The sequence below is a fragment of the Channa argus genome, chromosome 6, assembly GCF_033026475.1.
Source record: "Channa argus isolate prfri chromosome 6, Channa argus male v1.0, whole genome shotgun sequence".
Taxonomy (NCBI): domain Eukaryota; kingdom Metazoa; phylum Chordata; class Actinopteri; order Anabantiformes; family Channidae; genus Channa; species Channa argus.
The window spans coordinates 18,017,753-18,040,415 of NC_090202.1; the positions used below are offsets into that span (position 1 = coordinate 18,017,753).

General features: G+C 40.5%; 1 protein-coding gene across 5 annotated transcripts; it reads left to right on the forward strand.

Annotated features, from left to right (window-relative positions):
* Positions 1-1,220: 1,220 nt before the first annotated feature.
* git1 (G protein-coupled receptor kinase interacting ArfGAP 1) lies at positions 1,221-21,989 on the forward strand. Of its 5 annotated transcripts, XM_067508766.1 has the most exons (22): positions 1,221-1,309; positions 1,431-1,697; positions 5,854-5,987; positions 6,525-6,637; positions 7,287-7,392; positions 7,679-7,765; positions 7,874-8,004; positions 8,119-8,213; positions 8,299-8,341; positions 9,039-9,065; positions 9,688-9,736; positions 10,152-10,224; positions 10,808-10,905; positions 11,857-11,968; positions 12,268-12,392; positions 13,287-13,439; positions 14,264-14,608; positions 15,834-15,914; positions 16,142-16,218; positions 16,476-16,658; positions 17,945-18,008; positions 18,137-21,989. In XM_067508766.1, the coding sequence occupies exons 2-22, from the start codon at positions 1,646-1,648 to the stop codon at positions 18,350-18,352; spliced, it is 2,364 nt and encodes a 787-aa protein (XP_067364867.1). In that variant the 5' UTR covers positions 1,221-1,309; positions 1,431-1,645; the 3' UTR covers positions 18,353-21,989. The 5 variants fall into 5 exon arrangements, with proteins under 5 accessions (XP_067364867.1, XP_067364871.1, XP_067364868.1 ...); XM_067508768.1 differs by lacking the exons at positions 1,221-1,309; positions 1,431-1,697 and adding an exon at positions 3,843-5,661; XM_067508770.1 differs by lacking the exons at positions 1,221-1,309; positions 14,264-14,608 and having other exon boundaries at positions 1,324-1,697.
* The last annotated feature ends 674 nt before the right edge of the window (positions 21,990-22,663 follow it).

Sequence of the window (22,663 nt, forward strand, 5' to 3'; positions counted from 1 at the left end):
AATGTGTAATGAAAAAAGAAGCTCAGAATTAATATAGCCTAAAAATGTTGAAAGGGAAATAAATTTTTTTTTCCCATGTTAACATGTGCATGTGTGTGTTTTATTTTAAAATTACAAAGCCTACATGTTTGTTTTTATTAACGCTAAAACTGTAAAAGGTTTGAACCACAATGCCTCCTAAATACAATATATATAATCCAAGTAAGGTTTATTTTGGCTAAGAAATATTTTAGTTGTGAAAAAAATAGGACCGTGATAACATGCTACAATCTGTTCCCAGTTTGCCAAAAGCTAACATTTAAAAATATCACATATCTGCAGTAATATTGAAACGACCCTGATTTGATGACTTGTGTTTATAATAATAGAGGTCTCAGGGGAATTGTGGTCATATTCCAGTGTGATAATCTAATATAATTTTGTCGGGTAAAGATGTGATATGTTGACCTATATATAATATAATATATATTTTTCATGTAGCACACACGCCAACAAGTTGTTGTTGGTTCTTTCTTTAACTAACAAAGCTGCAAAAAATAGCCAGACAAGCAGTTCACTGTTGTTAGACTTTACATATTTAGCATATACCAGTAGCAAAACAATTCATTTTGGCACAAAAAATCAAACTGTACAACACTAGTGCAACATCAGTCCTCCTGCCTGACATCTCTAAGGTTACATGCAAGGCAAATCAGGCCCATCCCAATTAAATGTACAGGTTCAAAAACTAATGGCCAAGTTAGCTTAGCTGCTGCGCTATCACGGCTAACAACTAACTCATGCCAACAAACACTGAATGGGAGCAAACGGCCAACTTTCCCACTTCATTTATAAACCCTCTGCTTTTTATGACACGTGTATCCCGTAATTGATACCAGCAAAAATACACTGGCAAAGCAGTGCATGACGTTAGCACGTTTCTATTCATGCGACAGCTGTTGGCGCTGCCTGCACACTCCTGACAGAAACGTTCGCGAAAGGTGGATCTCCCTCTTGTGGCGAACCTCTGTAACAACATTTTCTCAATCAAAGTTCACTATGTTGTCTGTGTGCAGGACACTGGAGCGCAGATGTCTCAATGTAAACTAAACTAGTCAATTAAAACCGCCAAAAAAAATAACAATGTGTAGAATATGAACGTATGTTACAATGGAGTTAAATAAACAATTAACAATATGTGCGCGTGCCCTCACGTCTTATTACGAGTCTTGTTTCGCAGAGGGCTTCTTGTCTATTTCTGCCCCCTCACCCCTCCCTGCTCCCCGTAGGTAGGCTGCAGGATGTTGGGTGTGTGTACGGAACCTGACAGGTAAAGAGCTGCCGTCTCTCGGTGACTTGCCGGCAATGCACCCTACATAATTAGTAAATATTGCGATATGAGGGGATACACAGAGGTCCAGAATAATGATGCTTCTCTAATTTGGCTCTAGACTTGGGGCGCAGCAGCAAATGTGGGCGAAGATACCGCAAGAATAAACGGGAAATTCAACTGTCAGCTGGCCGGGAAAGCCGATCACACCACCCGGTTTCCGGGGATTCAGGGGCCGCATCGTTTGACGGCAAACGTCGGTCTGAAGCTCGGGGGGAAAGGGTGAACCGCCGCATCATCGCCAACATCCACCTCTAGAATCCAGCCGCTTTCGCGATGTCGAGAAAGCTTCAACGGACAGAAGTGTGCGCCGACTGCAGTGCGCCAGGTAAGGAGGGGGAAAAGAAATAAAATTAGACCACTGTGCTGGAACAATACGCCAGGATGGTGGGACAGCAAGGCAGAGGCTGCAGTCGCTGTCAGCGGGTCCGCAGAGCAGGAAAATGGCAGGGCCTTCCAAGCGGCGCTTAGGCCCAAAATAAACAGTGAAAATAGGCGTGTTGTCACAACGGGAAATATCCCTTGCTAATAGCTGCCCAATGTTAATGTACTCCATTAAGCAGCGTGATGTGGAAGCGTTTTATTTATTTGGCCGAAATCATAAATGGAGCCAACCAGGCTGTTTGCTGCAGTGGAAGATGCGGGTGTCGGATTCACTTCGCCTTCATACTTGAAGAGACGTTTGTTTTGATTTTTCGGGACCGGGACGGACTTCTTAACACATTAGCTTAGCCCGGCTAACAAGCTTGGGATTTTAATTCATTGTAGTTCTGGCTATTTTTAGTCATTTATCTTGCACTCAATTAACTAGCGTACCACCCCATCCCTATATTTTAAAGAAACCGCATTATTGGTTGCACAGCCTAAGGCGTTTTTTAGACTGTGTACCTGGCTAACGTTACTAGCTTAGCTGCGACGTTGGCTAACTTTTGCTAAACGGCAACTTACTGCTAGCTGATGCAGCTAACATTAACGCGTCAGCTGGCAGCCAGTCGTTGAACAGTGTTGGACATTAGTTTTTGATAATTCTCACATTGTTGAAACACAAACTTTACTTGAGCTACATGTATATCTACATGTATAGCACGCGTTTCCAGCATTTTAGTCCACACGGTCTTAGTTTGCAGATGTAACTTGGGTGGAATCTTTAAGCCTGAATCATCAGGTCAAAAAGAAGTAACGTTAGCATAATCTGACTCCACCTGTCAGATACGTTCATATTTTTTAAATTAGTCCTGCTTCAATTTTCACAATTAGTTTTTCGGAAAGGGACGTTAAATTTCTAAATAATAAAAGTAACAATTACAAATAATCGCAGTATTCCCTGGCTTCACTCTGCTTTGCATTTTCTGTAGTCTCACATGACTTAGTGCAGTTAGAAGTGTGTTTTTGTGTTGTTAACGTTCATTCGTGTTACAACAGCTGCGTGTGCGTCTGTGAGCTTTAGGGCCCCACTGCTGTTGAGAAGTGTGCTGGCTACATCTTGCTACTAATTTATGATCTCTATATATTCCTTGCTACTAGTTCAGCATGTGTTTGTTTGTCATCGTGCCATGACTTAAGCTGACCAACACTAACTTGCAGTATGATTACTGTGCCATGTCTGAAAATTCGATATTGTTAGGGAAAAGTGAAAGATGTGTGTTTTATTGTAAGTGAATGGTCTGCACTTCTATAGCAGCCTATTGGCCCTCAAAGCGCTTTACACTGCTTCTTAATCACCCATTCGCACTCAGTCACACACACACTCTCATACACTGATGGGGGAGCTGCTATGCAGCTGGCCAGCGCTCACCGGGAGCAACTAAGTTGGGTTTCAGTGTCTTGCTCAAGGACACTTCGAAATGTTTGATTGAACCAACAACTGCGAGATTGGTGGACAACCGCTCTACCTTCCTGCACCACAGTCACCACAAAGGCACTTGGTTTTTCGTAGACACAATCGTTTGTGCCATTATACCTGTTGCTGCTGTTGTTGACCAAATACTTCTTCTATGGTCAATTCTCTGCACGTAACCCCTCATCTCTGGCATGTGTACACACACTGTGTTAGGGGAAAAAAGCTGACCTAGCCACTGGTGACAGGCCTGCTCCCTACTACAATACTTTGTCTCGTACTAGGGGATAACTTGATCCTTTGTCTACAAAGGAAGAGTTTTATTCCCAGAAAAGTAGAAAGGAAAGGAAAAAACTTCCACCAAGACATTAAACAACATGTACAAACTACTGATCAACAAGTCAGAGAAAATGCCAGCTAGAGCAGTAAACATAAATAAAAATAATAAATGAAATAAAAACAATACTTTTTGACCATTTAATCCCCCTCCTTTTTACAGAAGGGGGATGAGTTGAACAGTTTAATGGCCTCTGGGAGAAAGGATCTCCTGTGGCGTTCTGTGGAGCACTTGACTGTGATCAGTCTCTGGCTGAAAGTGCTCCTCTGTGCAGCCGGCACGCAGTGGAGTGGGTGGGAGGGATTGTCCAGGATTGAGAGGAGTTTGGACAACATTCTCCTCTCAGCCACAACATGTCATGTCATGTCACTGTAATCTGCATGGTTTATAGCAACAATGAATCATGTCATGATTGTAAACAGATGCAGTTGTATAAGAAACTGAAACTCAGTCTGCGGGGTTGTATCTGTACATTGTGTTGTCACGTTATGCTGTGGATGCTGTGGCCAGTGTTTGTTTAGTTTAAAAGAAGGACAAAGGAAGGCTGCATAAGTTAACGTCAACTTGGTCTCCAGCTGCATCCATGTGTTTCTCCTGGAAAATGAAATATTTATTCAGAACTGTGAGACTCCTAGTGTGAAATACGATTGAACCTGTTAAGTTTCAGTGGAAAAAAACTGATTGATCAACTATTGAGTTTTCTGTGTGTTAATTTCTGCAAGAGTTTTACAGACTTTTAACGTTGTCGTTTGCCATAAATAATGCTTGTAATCCATGTTTTTGTCGGCAAGTGGCGGTTTTAAAAATAAATGTCAATGGCATATTGATGAGTTGGGGCCTCTTTAGGCTAAATTATGATATGCTGTAGATTTGGCCAATAGTCTTTCCAGGTCTAATAGCTTAATGGTGTACCCTCATATTGATCCAGTGAGCCAAGCAGATACCATAGCCTGTGGGAGTTTTTATATTTATTATCCAGATTAAAGAATTAAATTGTTGCAGTCAGTCTTTTAAGCCTTTGGGCTTCTGCTCTAAACTGGGCTATGGTTGGTATCAAAAGCATTTTGCATTTGTTGCTACTTTTTCTGCAAGCAAAAAAAACCTTACCATGCCAGTTCATCTGATGATGCATGATTTTAGCTCCATTAATACTATAAGCCCAGACAGTTTTATCCAAGCCTGTGAGTGACTAAAGCAGAGAGTGTGTGTTTTGTAGGCGTTATGTACATGCAACTGTGTACCTCCTATTAGTTGTGAATTTCTCATCACATCACGATCCTGAAGGCAAAGACATGACCCAGACTTGTCTGCTGCTGTCACTAGTCATTGGCCTTAGCTGGTTCACCTCCCCTTCTCACCTCTTAGCCCTGCCTGCCTACAACACTGAAGACACTGGGTCTATATAATGGTTATAGGTGAACTCTCTTTTAGTAGGCACTTGTAACAAAGCTGGTGTCTGTGCATACATTAATTCATTAGCAAGTTGCAATTTGGAGTTTGCTTGACTGAAGGGATTTTAGTACAACCCAGTATATGTAATATACGGTGTGGTATTATCCACTTTTAGTTGGGTATTTAGTGTTGCTACATATGATTTTCTAACTATAGACCAAGCAACTCTCTGTATAATTGTACTGGGACTGAGTAAATATTGATATTCTACTTTTAACTAAAAAGTAAAAAAAAAGTCACTAATATTGTTGCAAAGATCAGTTTGTTTTAATTGCCCATTCCTTACTTTAATGCAACATTTAGTTCAGAAATTCCATTAATTACAACATAATTTTTTTTAGGACTGAAATTTGGGTCATCAATTTAATGTTTACTCTGTAAAGTGCAAGCTGGCTTTTAATGTGCATTGAACTGTTCAAATGCACATCATTTTGTGAATCTTAAGACTTAAGAAGCCAGTTGGGGTCTTTGTGACAGAGGATAATTGGCACGCTGATGCTCATCTTTATGCTTGTTGCTCTTTGTGCATACACAACTGCACATTCCATTAAACACGTATTTAAGGTTAGCAACTGAGACAAAAGTACTAACATTTGACTTGACCGTGTACAATGTCTGTGCAAATCAGGACTGTCTGGAGTAAGAAGGCACCATAGTCTTGTTTTGGTAAACTATAATTTAGACCCCACTCATTACAACACTGCTGGGTATTGAGCGAATTTTTGTATGATAGATGAGACTGTTAACCTGAATTAAAATGAATGTTATTGTGAAGTAATTAAGATTTTTTTAAAACATCTAATATACAACATATAGAAATATTTAGAAACTATGTAATGCCATCCATCTGTTTGTCAGACCCGGGCTGGACCAGTATAAACCGAGGGGTCCTGATCTGTGACGAATGCTGTTCAGTCCATCGCAGCTTAGGACGCCATATCTCTATAGTGAAGCACCTGAGGCACAGCGGATGGCCTCCTGCATTACTGCAGGTAAGACATAAAGAGTGAGTAAAAATGCAAATAAAAATGAAACAATGAAATGAAGCCCTGAATTTTACCATAGAAGGACTAGTGCTCTTTTTCCTCAACATTAACATTACTTGATACTTTCAAAGTTGTGTAGGATGGGGGTCAGTATACACCACCCCATTTAACAAGCTAAGCTGTGTGTTCTGACACCTGTTGATCATAGCCAGGAATACATTTTTCCTAAGCCGACCTCTGCTTTCCACAACAAAAAAACACCAAGTGGTCTTAATGCTGTGACATATTTAGATTTGTCATACTCTGTTTATAGTATGTAAGCCTGTCAGAAATACAGATTGAGAAGCCTTGTTGTGCTTGTTTTTCATCTTGTAATTAAGAGGGAATGTATTAAGGGTAGAGTTTTTTTGGGGGGTGGGTCTATAAACATTTCATACACTAAATATTAAAACGAACAGATTTGTATTAGTGATTTGCTATTAATTAATAAAATATGCTTTACCAGGTGGAGAACCATTCCTGATTGATTTATGTGTGTTTCAGATGGTTCAGACCTTGGCCAGTAATGGGGCGAACTCTATATGGGAACACAGCCTCCTGGACCCTGCTCAGGTGCAGAGCGGTCGCAGGAAACCTAATCCCCAGGACAAAGTCCAGTAAGTCTGCTCCCTAAAATGTTTAAAAGACACCACCACTACTGTTTTCAGTTGTGACAACCTGTTGCTGTTTCCTCAAAACCATTTTCTCTTTGCCTTGGATCATAATCCTAATGACTCATGTTCGGCTGCTTGATTTGAAATATGGCTATTGGCTAAGGGAATGTCATGAGGTCAAGAATTGGACCTTTCTTTTTAAAGAAAGAAACAGTTCAGACCAAACGCATCAATTCTGGCTCATCCTGGAGATCATCTGCCTCCACTATCGATAGAGAGTTCCCATATATACAAATCACAGTTGATGCATTTTCATATAATTTCATGTCATTTTTCATTATAGTGTTTATTTGGGAAAATGGAAGAGGAATTGTTCTTGTGTACTCAAATAAAAAATGAAATGACATCTTTGAAGTCTTTAGTTTCTGAATGGACAGGTATGACACACTATATATGTATCTTTACTTTGTTTATCTCAGTAGGCACATTTCAGGACTGCATAGTTTACCTGGTGACAGGTTTCAAGTCTTACCAGGGCCTGTTTATAATGTATAAACCATAATTTAAGTGATAGATTGACATGAACTATACTATACTATCACTATAGCACGTTTTGCTTTTGATAATGCCCTTGCCTTCATTTCCTGTCTAGTCCTACTAAGTCAGAGTTCATTAGAGCCAAATACCAGATGCTTGCCTTTGTGCACAAGCTGCCCTGCCGCGATGATGATGGCGTCACCACCAAGGACCTCAGTAAGGTAAGTGCTCTGTTTTTCTCAGCACTTGGGTAAGACTTTGAGTTTAGGTTAATTAGCCACGCGATCACAGCCATACTGTAGACCAGCATGTGTAAGCACAAAGGATGTTTCATTTATAGAGTGTGTGTGTGTGATACGAATGACACAGCAGGATGTAATGATGATGTCTAATGCTGCTGAGATCCACCAGGCTAATAAGAGAATTCTGCCTGTTTCTGTTTCGCCATAATGTTTAACCTTTCCACCGCTGTCTCTCTGTTTCTCCTCTGTGCCTCTTCTTTATTAGCAACTTCACTCCAGTGTGCGGACGGGGAGTTTAGAGACTTGTCTTCGCCTCCTTTCCCTCGGTGCTCAGGCCAACTTCTTCCACCCGGTCAGAAAAAAAATACACTGGTTGACTCACTCCATTTAGCTGTGCTCTTCAGTTAATGTCATTATGCCAGGCCTCTTTTTCTGACTGTGTGTATACCGGACCTTACAGGAAAAAGGCACTACTCCGCTTCATGTTGCAGCCAAGGCAGGTCAGATCTTACAGGCTGAGCTATTAGTGGTGTATGGTGCAGACCCTGGAGCACCTGACATCAATGGACGCACACCTATGGACTATGCTAGGTACAAGACAATGGAAACACACTTCACAATTAAGAGAAGCATTCAAATCCTATATCTAGTAAGAGAGAATAGTATAACGTTTTCAAGAAAGTAAATCATTTGTTTGTCTTCTAGGCAGGCAGGTCACATAGAGCTAGCAGAGCGACTGGTAGAGTGTCAGTATGAACTGACGGACAGGCTAGCTTTTTATCTGTGTGGACGGCGTCCAGGTAACCCTTCATTAAACTTAACACTTAATTTCTGTGACATTCTTTTGTACCTTTTTTATTTCAGTTCTTCTCTCCTCTCCCTCAGATCACAAGAATGGTCATTATATCATTCCTCAAATGGCAGACAGGTATGAATCATGAGATTATTGTTTTGTGATATGCTGGTCAACACAATGTTGGTGCATGTGGGTTGTGGTTTGATTGCACAAAGAAACTGTTTGTATAGCTGCAGCTGCCTAACTTGCCTTACTTTAATGACTCCTCCTTTTCACTCTTTCTCTCTGGCATGAATTAATTGATACGGATGTAGTTTACTAATCTGGCCACAGGGTGGCACTATAATGTAACTCCCCCTACCTAGCAAAGCATAAATAGGATTTTTGGCAGCACTCTCAAAGCTGGCTGTTAGTATATGCCACTCTGAGCTTTTATAGGCAACATCAGTGATTTTGATACTTGAGATGTACTTAGTTTAATTATCCCAAAATGCAGGTTCGTTTGGGTCCAAATGTGCGTAGTCTCTATACCAAATAAAAGTCAGCATTCCTTTAAATATTTGATTGAAACTGAATTTTTCAAATCTGAGTCAAATATGCTGTTCAAAGAAATATAGTTGCATGTCTAGCTGTAGGCACACTTAGTGGGTCTTACTCTGAGCTGTCATCTAACTCCACTTAACTCTACCTGTACTTTTCTGGTGGATGGTTTCTCTTAATAATAACAATTAAAGCTTGTTTTGATGTGGCTTCTCTACCATTCTTTCTGTTTCTTCCTTTTCTCACTCGTTTTCTGTTCTCTCCCTTTCGCTGCGCTTGATGGAGCCAGAGCTCGTCCTAAGTGCCCGACACAGAGGTATCTTCACTTTCCTTGTCCTTTTCACACAGAATTTCTTCATTGATTTCAGTTTCATCTCACTGCTCTCCTATCTTTTGTAGATTTCCCTGTTTTATACCAAAACAACCTCTCACTGTGAACTGTTATCGCTAGAAAACAGAGATGAGCAGTCAGTTCAGAGGGTTGTTGGCAATAGTTTCTGAAGGCTCAACATTTTTGAAATGTTAAAGTTGTAGTTTGCATATATCCTTAGTAAACATGATTACACAAAGAAAATACCCAGTGAGTAAAACATTTTAAATGCTGTTGCTTCGAATCTGTTTATTTAAAGTCTAATTATAGACTAAAAAAGTAAAATAATAGGAATTATCATATCTTGTAGTTTTTAGCCATAGCAGGAACTTCCACGGATGCACTGTTTCTCATGTTAATGTGGCTCCAAAAAGTGATCACAATTGCATCAAGCCCTTTCAATCTAAAACCCAACTTATTTCACCCACTTATTTTCCCTTTTTTTTTTTTTTTTTTTTTTTCATCAAAACGCACCTCACCCCTTTCTCTCACCATCTCTACAACTTCTATCCACCCTCCCCCTTCATGTCCGGATGCCTTGCTCACCACCTCCATCTGTGTTTTTTAGTCTGGACCTCTCTGAACTGGCCAAGGCAGCCAAGAAGAAGCTCCAAGCGGTGAGTTGGGCTGAGTTATGATATTAAACATATGGGTTATTGTACACTTGCAAATTTGTTTCTCATTGATTTGTAACAGTTTTTATTGTATTCTTTAAAGTCATTTAAAAACTTGCTTGGTAATAGGTGGACATAAAGGCAGAGTTTCTCTTTACCATCTTTCTACCTTCACAAAAACCTTACTGATTCAATAGCTGAGATCTGATAGTTAGTTATCAACATTTAAGGTCTTCAGTCACAAACATGACACTGACGTTTTTATAAAGATATAAGTAAATTCAGCCCAGACTGCACATCATTTTTCATGTTGTGTTCCTATACTGTGTCTCTTGTTTTTCAAACTGTTTGACTCATTAAGCATGTATGAATACTCCTTTTAATATATCTGGGGTTCATTTGTTTGTGTATGTGACAGCTCAATAATCGACTGTTTGAGGAGCTAGCGATGGATGTCTATGATGAGGTGGATCGCAGGGAAAATGATGCAGGTGAGCCTTACATCCTCCCTTGACATTAGCTGATGTTTTGACATAAGGAATCTAGATGTTAAAAGGAGTCAAAACACCTACAAAATAAAAGGGGAATAAAGAATTTTACAGGGAAAGTGGATGTTGAGAGGGTCATGCAGTCAGTTTGAAGGACAGCATGAGGAGAAAAGGAAAATGGCTGTTAGAGGAAGGCCAAATGGAGTGAGTGAGAGAGAGGGTGGAGGAGAGACGAAGCTAGGAAGTCCCTCAGAAATTCTTAAGTCTCTCCTCCTCCTCTCCTTGCTCTTTTGCTTCTCTTTTTTTCCTCTTTCTTCTCTCCCTTTCCTTCAGTAGCAGTAGCTTTCTGACATAAGCAAAACAGGTAAGTGGCAAGAAAATACACACATAAACCCATTGGAGGGCTCAGGATATGGCTGTGCACAATGGGAGCTAGAATGCAGTTTTAGGATCTTTGTTAATGTATGTTATTTCTGTGTGTATATGAGGGTGGATGGACTGGGTGTTTGCCTATGTTCCAGCCAAGACAACCTTGTGAGTTAAATACACACAGTTACTTTTTTTGCTTCTTGGTTTTTCTCTCCAGTGTGGCTTACAACCCAGAACCACAGCACTCTGGTAACAGAACGCAGTGCAGTTCCCTTCTTGCCAGTCAATCCTGAATACTCTGCTACGCGCAACCAGGTAAACATATGCACACTCATATAAACACTATAAATAATCCCAGGTGGCATGCCTGTACTGGTAAACATTTGTATAGGCTGCAATATATGTATACAGTATACATACACAGATAATTTTACGATGCTTTCAACCTGAGGACGATGACAAAACTAAGAAAAAGAAAAAACTGATGGGAAAGAACTTTCAAGCCAAAAAGGAAACATTTGAGCCTAGGGATATTTTATGACCCTGTGTGTTAGGAAGTGGGAGCTGAGAATGAGTGTCAAATTGACAAGGGATGTTCTTTAGCAGTGAGAAAGAAAACATGTAATGCAGCTGTGTTTCTCCGTATAGCTCGCTTCTTTTCCTCACTCTGCATGAGAGAGAGAAATCCCACATGTCCTCTCACATAGTTTCTCTTAATCTGTGTGTCTCATTGGTGTAAACATTGAGTTTGAAAACAAGCTTATGTGCAATTGCATACTTACATTTGGTGTGACCTGATTGGGCATATCACTTAAAAAAAAAAAAAATAAGTTTTCCTTTTCTCTACATTTTTACTTGATTACGGTACTGTGTTTTGAAATGTAATTGCTTTAGTTTAGCACTTGAGTGGAAAGTGACCTTTTTATTGTTTTATATGGATGCTTGCACACCAATGTAATTGACAGGTTTATGTTTCATTACCCGAGTTTGTGAATGTGTGAGCACTCTTATGATGGTGTGTACTTTTGTGAATTTGTGTGTGTTGCAAGTGTTGAGTATGACTGTGTTTTTCCACAGCACTTAGTAGTTGACCACAGAAGTCATACAGACAGTGGATGTGGGATGGATTGTTTTTGTATGCTGCACTACTCAAGATAGAACTTGGTGAACTTTTCACTAAATTTCAGGCTGTGTTGTTAGTGCATGTGTAGTGCATTATAAACTCTAAAGTCTTTACTTGGTCTTTTCTGGCCCTACCTCTCGCAGGGCCGTCAGAAGCTGGCCCGTTTTAATGCACGGGAGTTTGCCACCCTCATCATCGACATTCTGAGTGACGCTAAAAGGAGACAGCAGGGAAAAGGTCTCAGCAGCCCTACTGGTGAGTGACTGGGAGAACAGAAAAGGTAGAATTGGACAAAGGACAAACATTTATAAAGCTTTTTAAAGAATAGAATTATTGTATAACTTGATATAAAAATAGGAACAGGTTAGTTTGTTACATTAACTTACATTCTCTGTGTCCTGCATTCTCAGAATAATTTGATTTGTTCTTATATGTAACCAATATGTAGAATCCAGTTGTAATAAGTTGGAAAAGTAAGATTGAGCATCCACCAGAGAAGTTCTCATATACTTAAAAATGAAAGAACTGTAAGACCTAAACCTTCCCTTTCTCAGACCCATTGGACCTTGGGATTGATGATGATCAGCACGATTATGACAGTGTAGCTTCTGATGAAGACACAGACAGTGAGCTGACTACCCAGAACAACAACAACACACAACGCAGCAACCGTGCAAAGGTATAGTATTTCAATGCACAATGATTTTAGACCTCACCACATGCTCATCTTTCAAAAAGCTAATAGTGGTTTTCTCTAGGACTGCTTGTCCCAGCATGCTTTGCAGTGACTTACTACTGTCATGACTGCCACATTTCTTCTGAGTGACATCATTGCTGTGTGTGTGTGTGTGTGTGTGTGTTGGGTGGGGGGAAGAGGAGACAGAGGAAGAGTGGAAAAAGTGAAAAAAAACAGCTAAACCAGTAGATATCTTCTAATCCTGTGGACTTTTTTAGCTTAGTGGGCAAAACCGCGTTACCATGGTGTGGTATCAATTGGAACTGTGTTCAGTTGTATACGGTGTCGAGTATTGTATGAAGTTGTGGAATTTGGTGGTTCTATGAAACAGTAGGAGGTGGAGTAATTATAAACAAAGAGCTTTGAAGAATATTGTATGAAAGATGATTCAGTTTTAGGGAGTGGTATAGGACTCTCTTCAAGCTCCAGGGTCACAGGAAGTGGGGGTGGAGAGTACATGGAGAGCAAGAACTAAAGCGCTACTGTTTATATGTGTGAGCTCAACTGCACTCTAATACACTGCAGTCTGTAGCCACTCATACACAAGTAAGCCCTTTTTTCCCAGCTAGAAAGCAGTTATTTCAACTACAAATCCTCTTTTACCTCTTGGTGAAAACTCAATACTATAGATACAGTGTACTTATGAGAACACCAGAGCAATGGAGTTCGTATCCTAGATTACCTTTTTCAAAATTATTGTGCTGACAGTTTCCACACTTTGCTTGTGCTTCACATTCCATCTGTTTGTTTTTTGTTGTTTTTTTTGTGTTTTTTTTTTGTTTGTTTGTTTATCTTTTTACCCGATGGTCAACCTGCTGTTATGTCCTGTCAATTCAGAGTATGGACTCGTCAGACCTGTCAGATGGTCCCATCACCCTGCAGGAGTACCTGGAGGTGAAGAAGGCTCTGGCTTCCTCAGAAGCCAAGGTTCAGCAGCTGATGAAGGTCAACAATAACCTAAGCGAGGAACTCCGGAGGCTCCAGAAGGAGGTATGGAGTATGGAGGGCGTATGAAAAGGATAGTCAGGGGAGGTAAACTGGCAATGCTGGAATCCAAAGTCAGGTTTGGATCATTTGTTGAAATTATCCAAGACAAAAGTAACAAAGCAATTAGGATCAATACACTCAGACAAAAGGAGGATAGGACGAGTGGAGAGACAAGTGAATTCTTTAATATCTGAAACTGATGTTTATTTCTGAAGACGGTGTTTAATGTGGTTCACAGCACTTCAGTGTTGTCTAGAAATTAAAGCAGATCTCATTGTCATATGGATTGAGCATGCTACAAATATCTATTCTCAGTTGTCAGTTTTAGTTTATTTTCAATAATGCTCATCTGCTGTTCCTTGTCACTTCATGTGCATTCTTGTAAATTGTCATCATTAGCACAGTGTTATCATTAGTGGCTTTCTATGTTGGCACATGTGATCCATTTATTCATGTTTGATTTATTTATTAATTTTAGTAAAGGTTTGAATAAAACATGCTGCCAATAACAGATTATGATGTCATATTGGGTGATTGTTAGATGGTTGTTCAAAAAAAAAAAAAAACTTGGTATGTAGCCTTTCAGCCCTTCCCCAAACCCGATCCCTGCCTTGACATGTAACCCATTGAAGTTTCTTTACTGCACATTACCTCCCTCCCTCCCCATTATTCATTTGAGTTAATATGTGAACCCTGTCTGAGTTTTTTACTGTACCTGTAATTATGAATGCTTGTCTTTGATCATTACGTTGACACCCCCTCCCTTCGCCTTCACCCTTCCCTTGTCCCTTCCCTTCATCCTTTCATCCCTTCCTATTCTCCTGTAGATCACTCGGATGCAGACAGAGAACAGTGCGCTGCGGGGCAGCCAGCAGGCTGGGGGGACAGCCGGCCATGGGGTAGGGGGTCCTGGTGGAGGGTGTGGAGCCCATTGGCAAGGGGGCATGATGCAAAGAGTAACAGGCGGAGGAGGTATGAGTGGGTTTGGGCAAGGAGCAGACCCCCCTGGGCTCTCAGTTCCCTCCTCAGTCACCCCCCACTCCCATCCCCACCGGAGGGACCGTCAGGCCTTCTCAATGTACGAACCAGGGGCGGCCCCTAGCCCCACGGTCCATGGTCCCCCAGTCCTGGACTCCCTGGCAGCCCGCCTGCAGCCCCTCAACACACCAAGCGTAAGTTAGAACTCCCCTGGCCCCACCTAGCTTCCACCTTTTTTTGGTGGCCCTGATTGGCTCTCTGTTTTTGTTTTGTTTTATTAATTAATGGGTGACAGCCCAATCCTAATCTGTCTATTTGCCCTCTGACATCTTGTCTATCTGTGCATCTCAGTTCCCGATTCTTCTCTTTGAAAGATCCAGTTGTGCACAATCCCTGTTTACGCATGAAAGTTTAGCAGTGGGTTGTGTAAAAATTATAATCTGCAATTTCTAGCACCTAAATGGGGAAAGTGTGACTTGAAGAGAAAGATGGTAAAAAGGACTGGCAGCACCTCTAATGCTCTGCACCCTTCGATCTTCACATTTCCAAACATTTTTCTTCTCTCAGTTAGTGTTCTTCTGCTCATTAGTTGCTTAATCAGGCAATGCTTGGACCACATACACAAAAAGAGCATTTTTATTTATTTATTTATTTTTTTATTTTTTTGGGTTACTGTCTCCAAACAGTGGTTTGCTTTCTGCTCAAATGGCTGACAACCCTTAAGTTGCTCATCAGTTAAAGCCGTTGGCAGCATTTAGCTGACAGGAGCATCTGCCAAGATACAGGATGCAAATACATACCCACTCACAGTTACTGTCCACCTCCATGGACAGGAAGTTGGTGTCCAATTCACCATCTCTTTACACAACAATTTACCTGTTTGTCTGTTCTCTTTCTGTCTGTCTTTCTTCACCTGTCTGTCCCTTGCTTACTGCAGTGCAGCCGTGCATCCTCTGGATGTAAGCATTCTGTCTGTCATTGCATTGGTTGCCATTTCGTCTTTAAATGTAGGACTCTCATTGTGCATCACTTTTGCTTATTGTGATTCTAATACTCGAGATCAACGGTAGTTCACATAATGGTGTAGTCAATTTTAGACTCTCTGTGTAATGTGTAGCTGTGTCACTGTGTATTTTAGTGGACAGTGTTAAGTCTAGGGGATGTAGGGATGTAGTCATGAAGGGTGAACTTCTGAGTTGATCTGGTGCTGCTCTCACTAGCCTGTGTGGGTTTTGTTTGTTTGTTTTTTTTTCTTCCTGCTGTTTTATAAAAACATCTCTTATCTCTGTCCCCAAACTGTTCCTTTTTCTTCCTTCTTCTCTTGGCTTTTTTTCCATTTCCATCTACATCTTTCTCCACATCACTGTCACTATCTCTCTCTCTCTCTCTCTCTACTCTTGTCTTCGCCTCTCTTCACAGGTAAGGAAGGGTAGTACAGGGGGCCCTGCAACATATGGAGGTCAGCATTTGTCTGGATCGACAGAGATGAGCAGATACATGGTGAGATAACACAGCCTCATTTAATTCCTGAGTGGAACCTATAAAAATTCCTGAATAATTCAAATTTGACCAAATCATTCTTTTAAATAGAATGGGAACATATGCTTGAATTTAGTGCCAGTTCAATAGATTTGCAGGTGAAACCAGTAATAGCTTGGAAGATTTTGTGTGTGAGTGTGTGAGCTAACTGTAATGATGGAACATGTTGCTGTGTTTCCCTCCCTCAGGTCCCAAAACCAGAGAAACATGGCAGTGGCACAGACAGTGACTATGACAACACACAAACATATGACATCTCAATAAGGTCGGACTTTCTGCAAGTCACTGTATATACGTGTGTGTGTGTGTGTTGTAATTTGCATCTAAAGTGTCTGTTTTCTACTGTAATCAGTACTGTAAATTTGGGTCATATAGATGAGGCCAAGATCGCTCTTCACCAAACAGTTCATAACAAATAGAAGTCAAAGTCTTTAAATACATTCTCAAATTGATAAAGGTCATCTGCCAGCTCTCTACTTTAGTACCAGGCAGTGATGTGGTTTCCTGTGCTTCTCTGTTCAGCATGGGCCGCAGCAGTGAGGAGGAAGGTCGTGGAGAATCTGAGGAGGGAGGAGGTGGGGGCGGAGAGGTGGGGGAGCCAGACCCTACCCTGCCCTGCACAGAGGACGTCATACTAAAAACTGAGCAGGTGACCAAGAACATCCAGGAGCTGCTGAGGGCTGCTCAGGAATTCAAACATGACAGGTTAGTTACAATCGAAGATGGATAAGAGACATTGGGAATAATGTTGTCTGCTAATTATATTCTTGCTAACAAGTGCAACTGGAACCTCATAATTGGAAAACACATTGATTCACAGGAACATCATGCACCAGAACTATCTTTTTTTGTTATCTGAAATTCTTTTGCTTGTCTATCAAGCATCATTAGCGACTACACAGTGTGATTGCATTTGTTAATGTTGCTTGGATTGGTGCTGTTAAAAATAGATTCTGTTGTTTTTTTAAATCTGGTCCAGTTCATGATTACACTGGCATTTTACGCTCAAACTAAGCAAGAAAACATGAAATTTTGAAGGGAGTCATTTTCTCACTTTTCTATGAACTGATTGAGCTTGCAAAGTACAGGGAATAGAATAAAAAAAGCAGCACACTGCACTTTACCTGCTTTTAAAAGACTTGACTGTGGACATCCCTGCACTCACATGCTGAATGTCACATGTTGCCATGGTTACCAATTATTTGAATGAATATACTATATTCAGACTTGGGCTGCATGATATTGGAAAAACATACATTGCAAGACTTTTTTTTTCTGTGAGCTACATTACAAGGTGAAACACACAGGTGAGCTGGTGGCTGAACAGGGAATGTAGCTACACACACGCAGAGAAAACAAATATTTGCTGTTCATGTTCACTATGTGTTATAATGACACTTACCTTTACTTTCTTGAGTTGCAAGTGGTTGCATAATGTATAATTAACCCTTCACAGAAAAATGCATGTTCAATGAACAGTGTTTTTGGAGCTTGTCTGTGCAAAAAACTCGCTTTGCAACTGATTTCAGTGCACCAACACATAAGAAGAGTAGGTACAGCACTCACCAGCTTAAGTGATTTTGGAGGAAGAAATAAATTAGTTTTTATACATTTGTTAACTTACTGTGAAAGTACTTCCAATAAAGTAACTCTTTGTGGTCAACGTTGTCCTTTTTGGTTCTGAAATAATTACGCATGACCTTTGAATATATGATTGGTTCCATGAGAATGCTCTCTGACCACTAAATTTTGCTTGGCTTCAGCCTGGTTGTGTAGTCATCCGTCTATGACAGCTTTCACACTGACTAAACTAAACAGTCATCAATTTTAGTTTAGTTTGACTTGAACCAAACACGTTAGATGTCATAAGCACACATTGGAAGCTTCAATGTACCCAACTAATAAGACTAGTCTAGAGGATCTTTTTTTTAATTTTTTTTTAAAGCACAAGCTTAAAATAACTAATGTTCTTTTTTTTTTTTTTTTTAAAGCTTTGTTCCATGTTCTGAGAAGATCCATGCTGCTGTCACTGAGATGGCCTCACTCTTCCCTAAAGTACGTTTTCTCTACACTTTCTGTCTCATTTTCACTATTTATCAGGGTACTCTATCTTCTTCTCTCTGTTTGTGTTCTCCACCATTCATCATGTGAACTGATGTTTGACTTTCTTCATTTCTCCATAGCGCCCAGCATTAGATGCAGTCCACTGCTCTCTCCGCCTGTTGGCTTCCAGTGCATCCCGGTTGCAAGTTGAGTGCCGTAAGGCAGCACCCTCAGAGCCTGGGGCCCCTGCAGTGGACTATCAGCTCCTTACTCAGCAGGTCATCCAGTGCGCCTACGACATTGCAAAGGCTGCCAAACAACTGGTCACGATCACCACCCGCGAGAAGAAACAGTGACCACCAGATGCATGGATATATGATGCAGAGGGAAGAGGGAGAGGGAACAGATCAGTGCATGGGTAGGCTAACAGTGATGGGAGGGGCTTCTAGGAGAGAAAGAGAGACTAATAACTTGATCACACTATAGATGGGATGGCTAGGGAGGGGGACTGACTGAGAAAGATGAATGCTGTGAAGTAAGGAAACACTAGAGAGAAATTTGAAAAATGTATGGAAGGAATGGAATCAGATCAAAGCCTTGATTGTTCAGTGGAAACACTACAGAGGATTTTTAAAAAGTCAAATTCCACAAATATTGGAGTAAAAGTAGGGGGAGGACAAGTGGAAGAATCCAAAATGGAAACTGAAGCAAACTAACCTGTTGGAATAAGATGTGTATATTAAACCGCTTAAATTATGATAAGCATACATGGATTACTTGGTGGCGATGTACAGTGAACTGGATCCTGAGATGTTACAACTTTATTTATTCTGATCTGCCATTCATAATGCCTCCCTCTTCCTGTTTACCCTAATTGAGGAGGGTGGAAGTGTATGAGAGAGTGAATTAGAAAGAAGAACCATTTCATACTGTACATCATCACATTCCCTCCATCCTTTAAGGAGTCAGGACGTTCCTCCCTTTATTTTCTCCATTGCCTCTATCTCTCTCTCTCTCTATCTCTATCTCTATCTCTATCCCGTCCAAGATAGGATGAGCTTGTGGTTCCAGAGAAGGACCCACTGGGACCCATCTAGCTAAAACCCACTTCACATCCCATCCGGCCTCTAAGACAGTTTCTTCTGGATCTGCTTTTGCAGGGGTTTTTTGTTTTTCTCCAACTGTCTCCCCCCTGTTATTGGTGGTACACAGCATGATCTGGCATGTTTTCATTTCTGCCGATCTCTATTTTTGTTTTTCTTTTCTTTTGAAAATGCAGACTAGTTTGTCTGCACCTCTTAGGAGAAACATTACTGACTTACAAAAACAAAACAATTACACTGGAATAATTATGATTTATTGTTATTGGTTATCATGCCTATTGTTTTTTTTGTATTGATATTTTTACTGACTGTCATCTTGATTTATCTGTTTATTTCATTGTCTCAAATGTCTCATTTAGTGGAAGTGGGAGACGTGTGTGTGTGTGTGTGTGTGTGTGTGTGTGTGTGTGCTCAACCTCTTACTGAGATTTAACTAAACATGCATTACACAAAAAAACATACAACCTGTGAGATGACCCTCAAAATTTCTCACGCACTCTGTTTCTGAGTGACAGCTGAGGGTTTTTTCTTTGTGTTGTAATGTGTCCTGTGGCCAAGGGGTTCAACAGTTGCCAAAGGGGAGATGTTGTTTGCGGAAGAGAGTTTTTGGTTTTTGATTTTCTGTCTGACTGAAGGCCCCTTGGTGCATTATGAGAGGACCTGGATCAAAATGCCCTTTTCATGTATCCTCAGCTGTCTTTTTTTTGTTCTTGATTTATCTGACATTTTGCCTCATTTATCAGAGCCAGTGGAATCATCTCAGAATCAATCCCATGTTAAGTTTTTACTGTGCCAAGCAGAATGATGAAATCAAGTGCACTATTTGGTCTAGTTTGTGTATGAGGATTAACCCCACAGTGTTGCTTTAAAGCAGTATGTTACTTACATGGCAGGTGTGCTCCTGGGTGCTTGTAATACACAGCAGCCATTATTTGCATGCAAGATAGCAAATGTTCAGTCACACTGAGTTGAAACAGCATACTGAAGTCTTGCAGTTGGGCTTTAAGTAGACCTTTGGAAAGCACCAGATCCAGCAACCTGGAGTGTACATATGGTGAGAAATGCTCTATCAAATTATTTCAATTGAGATAATTTGTTCATTTGAAACTGATTTATCCACCTCACGAGTGCTTGATGTAGTTTGTCATGTATTGTTTATCATTTTTTAGACTGTGTGGCAAAGCACAATCAAGTCCACATTCTTTTTTCTGATTGATTCTCTGTCACGCCCTGCTGATCCGGGCTACAGAAGTTACATCTAGTTCATGTCTCTGAACTCAGTGGGAGACAGCACTCTGAACTTTTTTTTTTTTTTTTAAGTTTACGCACTTAGCCTGGTGTAGGTTTAACTCTTGTTGTACTGTGCCGAACAAATAGGGTCATATCTGTAACTAAGAATGCAGATGGGATCTAAAACTGTCTTTCGTAGCTGCGAGTAGGACTGTCCTCTTTAAGTTTTGATTAACCCTAACCTGTGTCTTCAGTTATTCTACAGCTCATATCGCAAAGTGTTTGTGGCTTTACTAGCTGGTTTCCAACCTCTGAACATTAAGTTTACTCAGCTGAAACATTGACCTCATCCTTCAGACAGAAGTCACATCTATGTTTTCTTTCTTGTATTGCTTTGTAACAAGGAGCAATTAGTCCATGGTTAACCTCAACCACTTTGAGATATTGCTGCTAGACCACCTCCAGCACTTCTCTGTCCACTTTATTTATATTTTGTTATTCACTTTGCCCCTGGTCCTCATTTGGATTGACTGTCAGTGTTCCTCTGTCTCTCACAGAGTTGCACATCTCTGTAGGGGAGAAGTTGAATTGTTTTCTGTCTCCTGTCAAAACAAATCATGTCCAAAAGCCTCTTGAAATGTATCATTTGATTATTGAATGCCTTTGCACTTCATCATCTCCTGTTTTACTAGCTGAGCTACAGTGACATACTGACTGCTGAACCAAGAGAAATACTTCCATACACCCACACAATATACAGGGGCCAATAGAAAAGATTGCCCCTTCGATTGTGAGCGCCCATGGTTTAGACTAGAGCCATATATATTAACCTATATTTTCATGCTATATTTGAAATTAAGCTATATGCTAGGGTTATGTTTGTGAGATATTTATGTCTATTCATTGGCCCAAGTGAACTTCAGGCTGTGGGACCTGTTCACCAAATCTTCATGCAGCTCTTTAGTTTTGACACCTGATGTACTTGTAGATATTCTTAGTGAGTGTGGTTGTCCTACAGTAATTTGCTTGATCCTGGTTTGGTTCTGTACTATTTTCACCACCAGCTGGGTGAAGTAGGATCTACATGACGTACACTCTTCCAGAGATCGTCAAGGACAAGAACACTGGGTGTAGGACGCCAGGGTTTGACAAGGGATAGGGTTAACAATGGTCTGATGCGCACTTTGGTTTAGCACTACAGTCATCTCAGAATGGTGGGAGGAGGGTCTAAAATGCACATGGCCTAGTCCTTTCCCCCAGTTAGTAGACACTATGTAGAGTGCCTCTAGTGTGAATGTTAAATGCTTCCAACAGTTCATGTCACTTTAATCATCACACCTTCATCATGTCCAGAATTCAGCATGTACTTTAAAACTCCAAACACACACTTTAAACACCTATACGTTGGACCAAGCCTCTTACAGATACAAAGGTTAAATTTACAGCCAGTGAGTTATACATATACAAACACTAATTTTCAGCCACTGGCAGTGCACTGTGGCCTGTACTGTCCCTGTGTACACTTTGGGAGTTGGGTGATGGAAGAGTTATGTTTTAACAGAAGTAAAAACTATAAAGTAGAGACAACAGTGACTTAAAAAAGGTCAATCGTAATGGAAACTCATAAGCTGTACATTTGTAATAAAATAATAAAACACGTTATTTGTCTTTTTTTTTCTACATTTAGTTTCTTAGGGTAAGTAGATGAAATTTCCTATCAGTTTGGAATCAGTAGCCCATAATTACAATGTAAAAATGTATTAAAACAATTCTCAACTATTAAACCTAACTGATAATCTCTGTAATAATCAATTTAAATACCAACTATAGTATGAAAATTTATTTCTTCAGGCCTCTTATTAGGTGTTCCATGGGGTTAAAGTCTGGCATTTGGCTGAGCCACAGCCATTGTCTTGCCTATATGCTGTGGGTCAGTGGTCAGATGTTGCCCCAGTGTCGGGTCAAGCGCCCTTTACAGCAAGTTTCTTTCTAGTATAGATATGTATTTGATTGCATTTAGTAAAATTCTGACCACCGTCATTCTTCAAAGTACAAGCTGTGTTGCTCATTTTGTCTAGCAAACCAACTCTAAGAAGAGCCTGATGTTTCACAAATATTAGGTCCACTGATGCTCCTGGGAACTTTTAAGGCTTTAGAAAAGGTTTTTTACCATTACACTGATGTCTCTTCATAATTTAGAAGGAGCTCAGTGAAGAGTTCCCTGGACTTTCTGGCTTGCTTTCGTCTTGTAGCTTGTATGTAGATGGTCCATTATGAAAAGACACTTGAGACAAAGGGCTTAAGCCTTTTTTAGTGTTAATGCCAAAAGGCAAA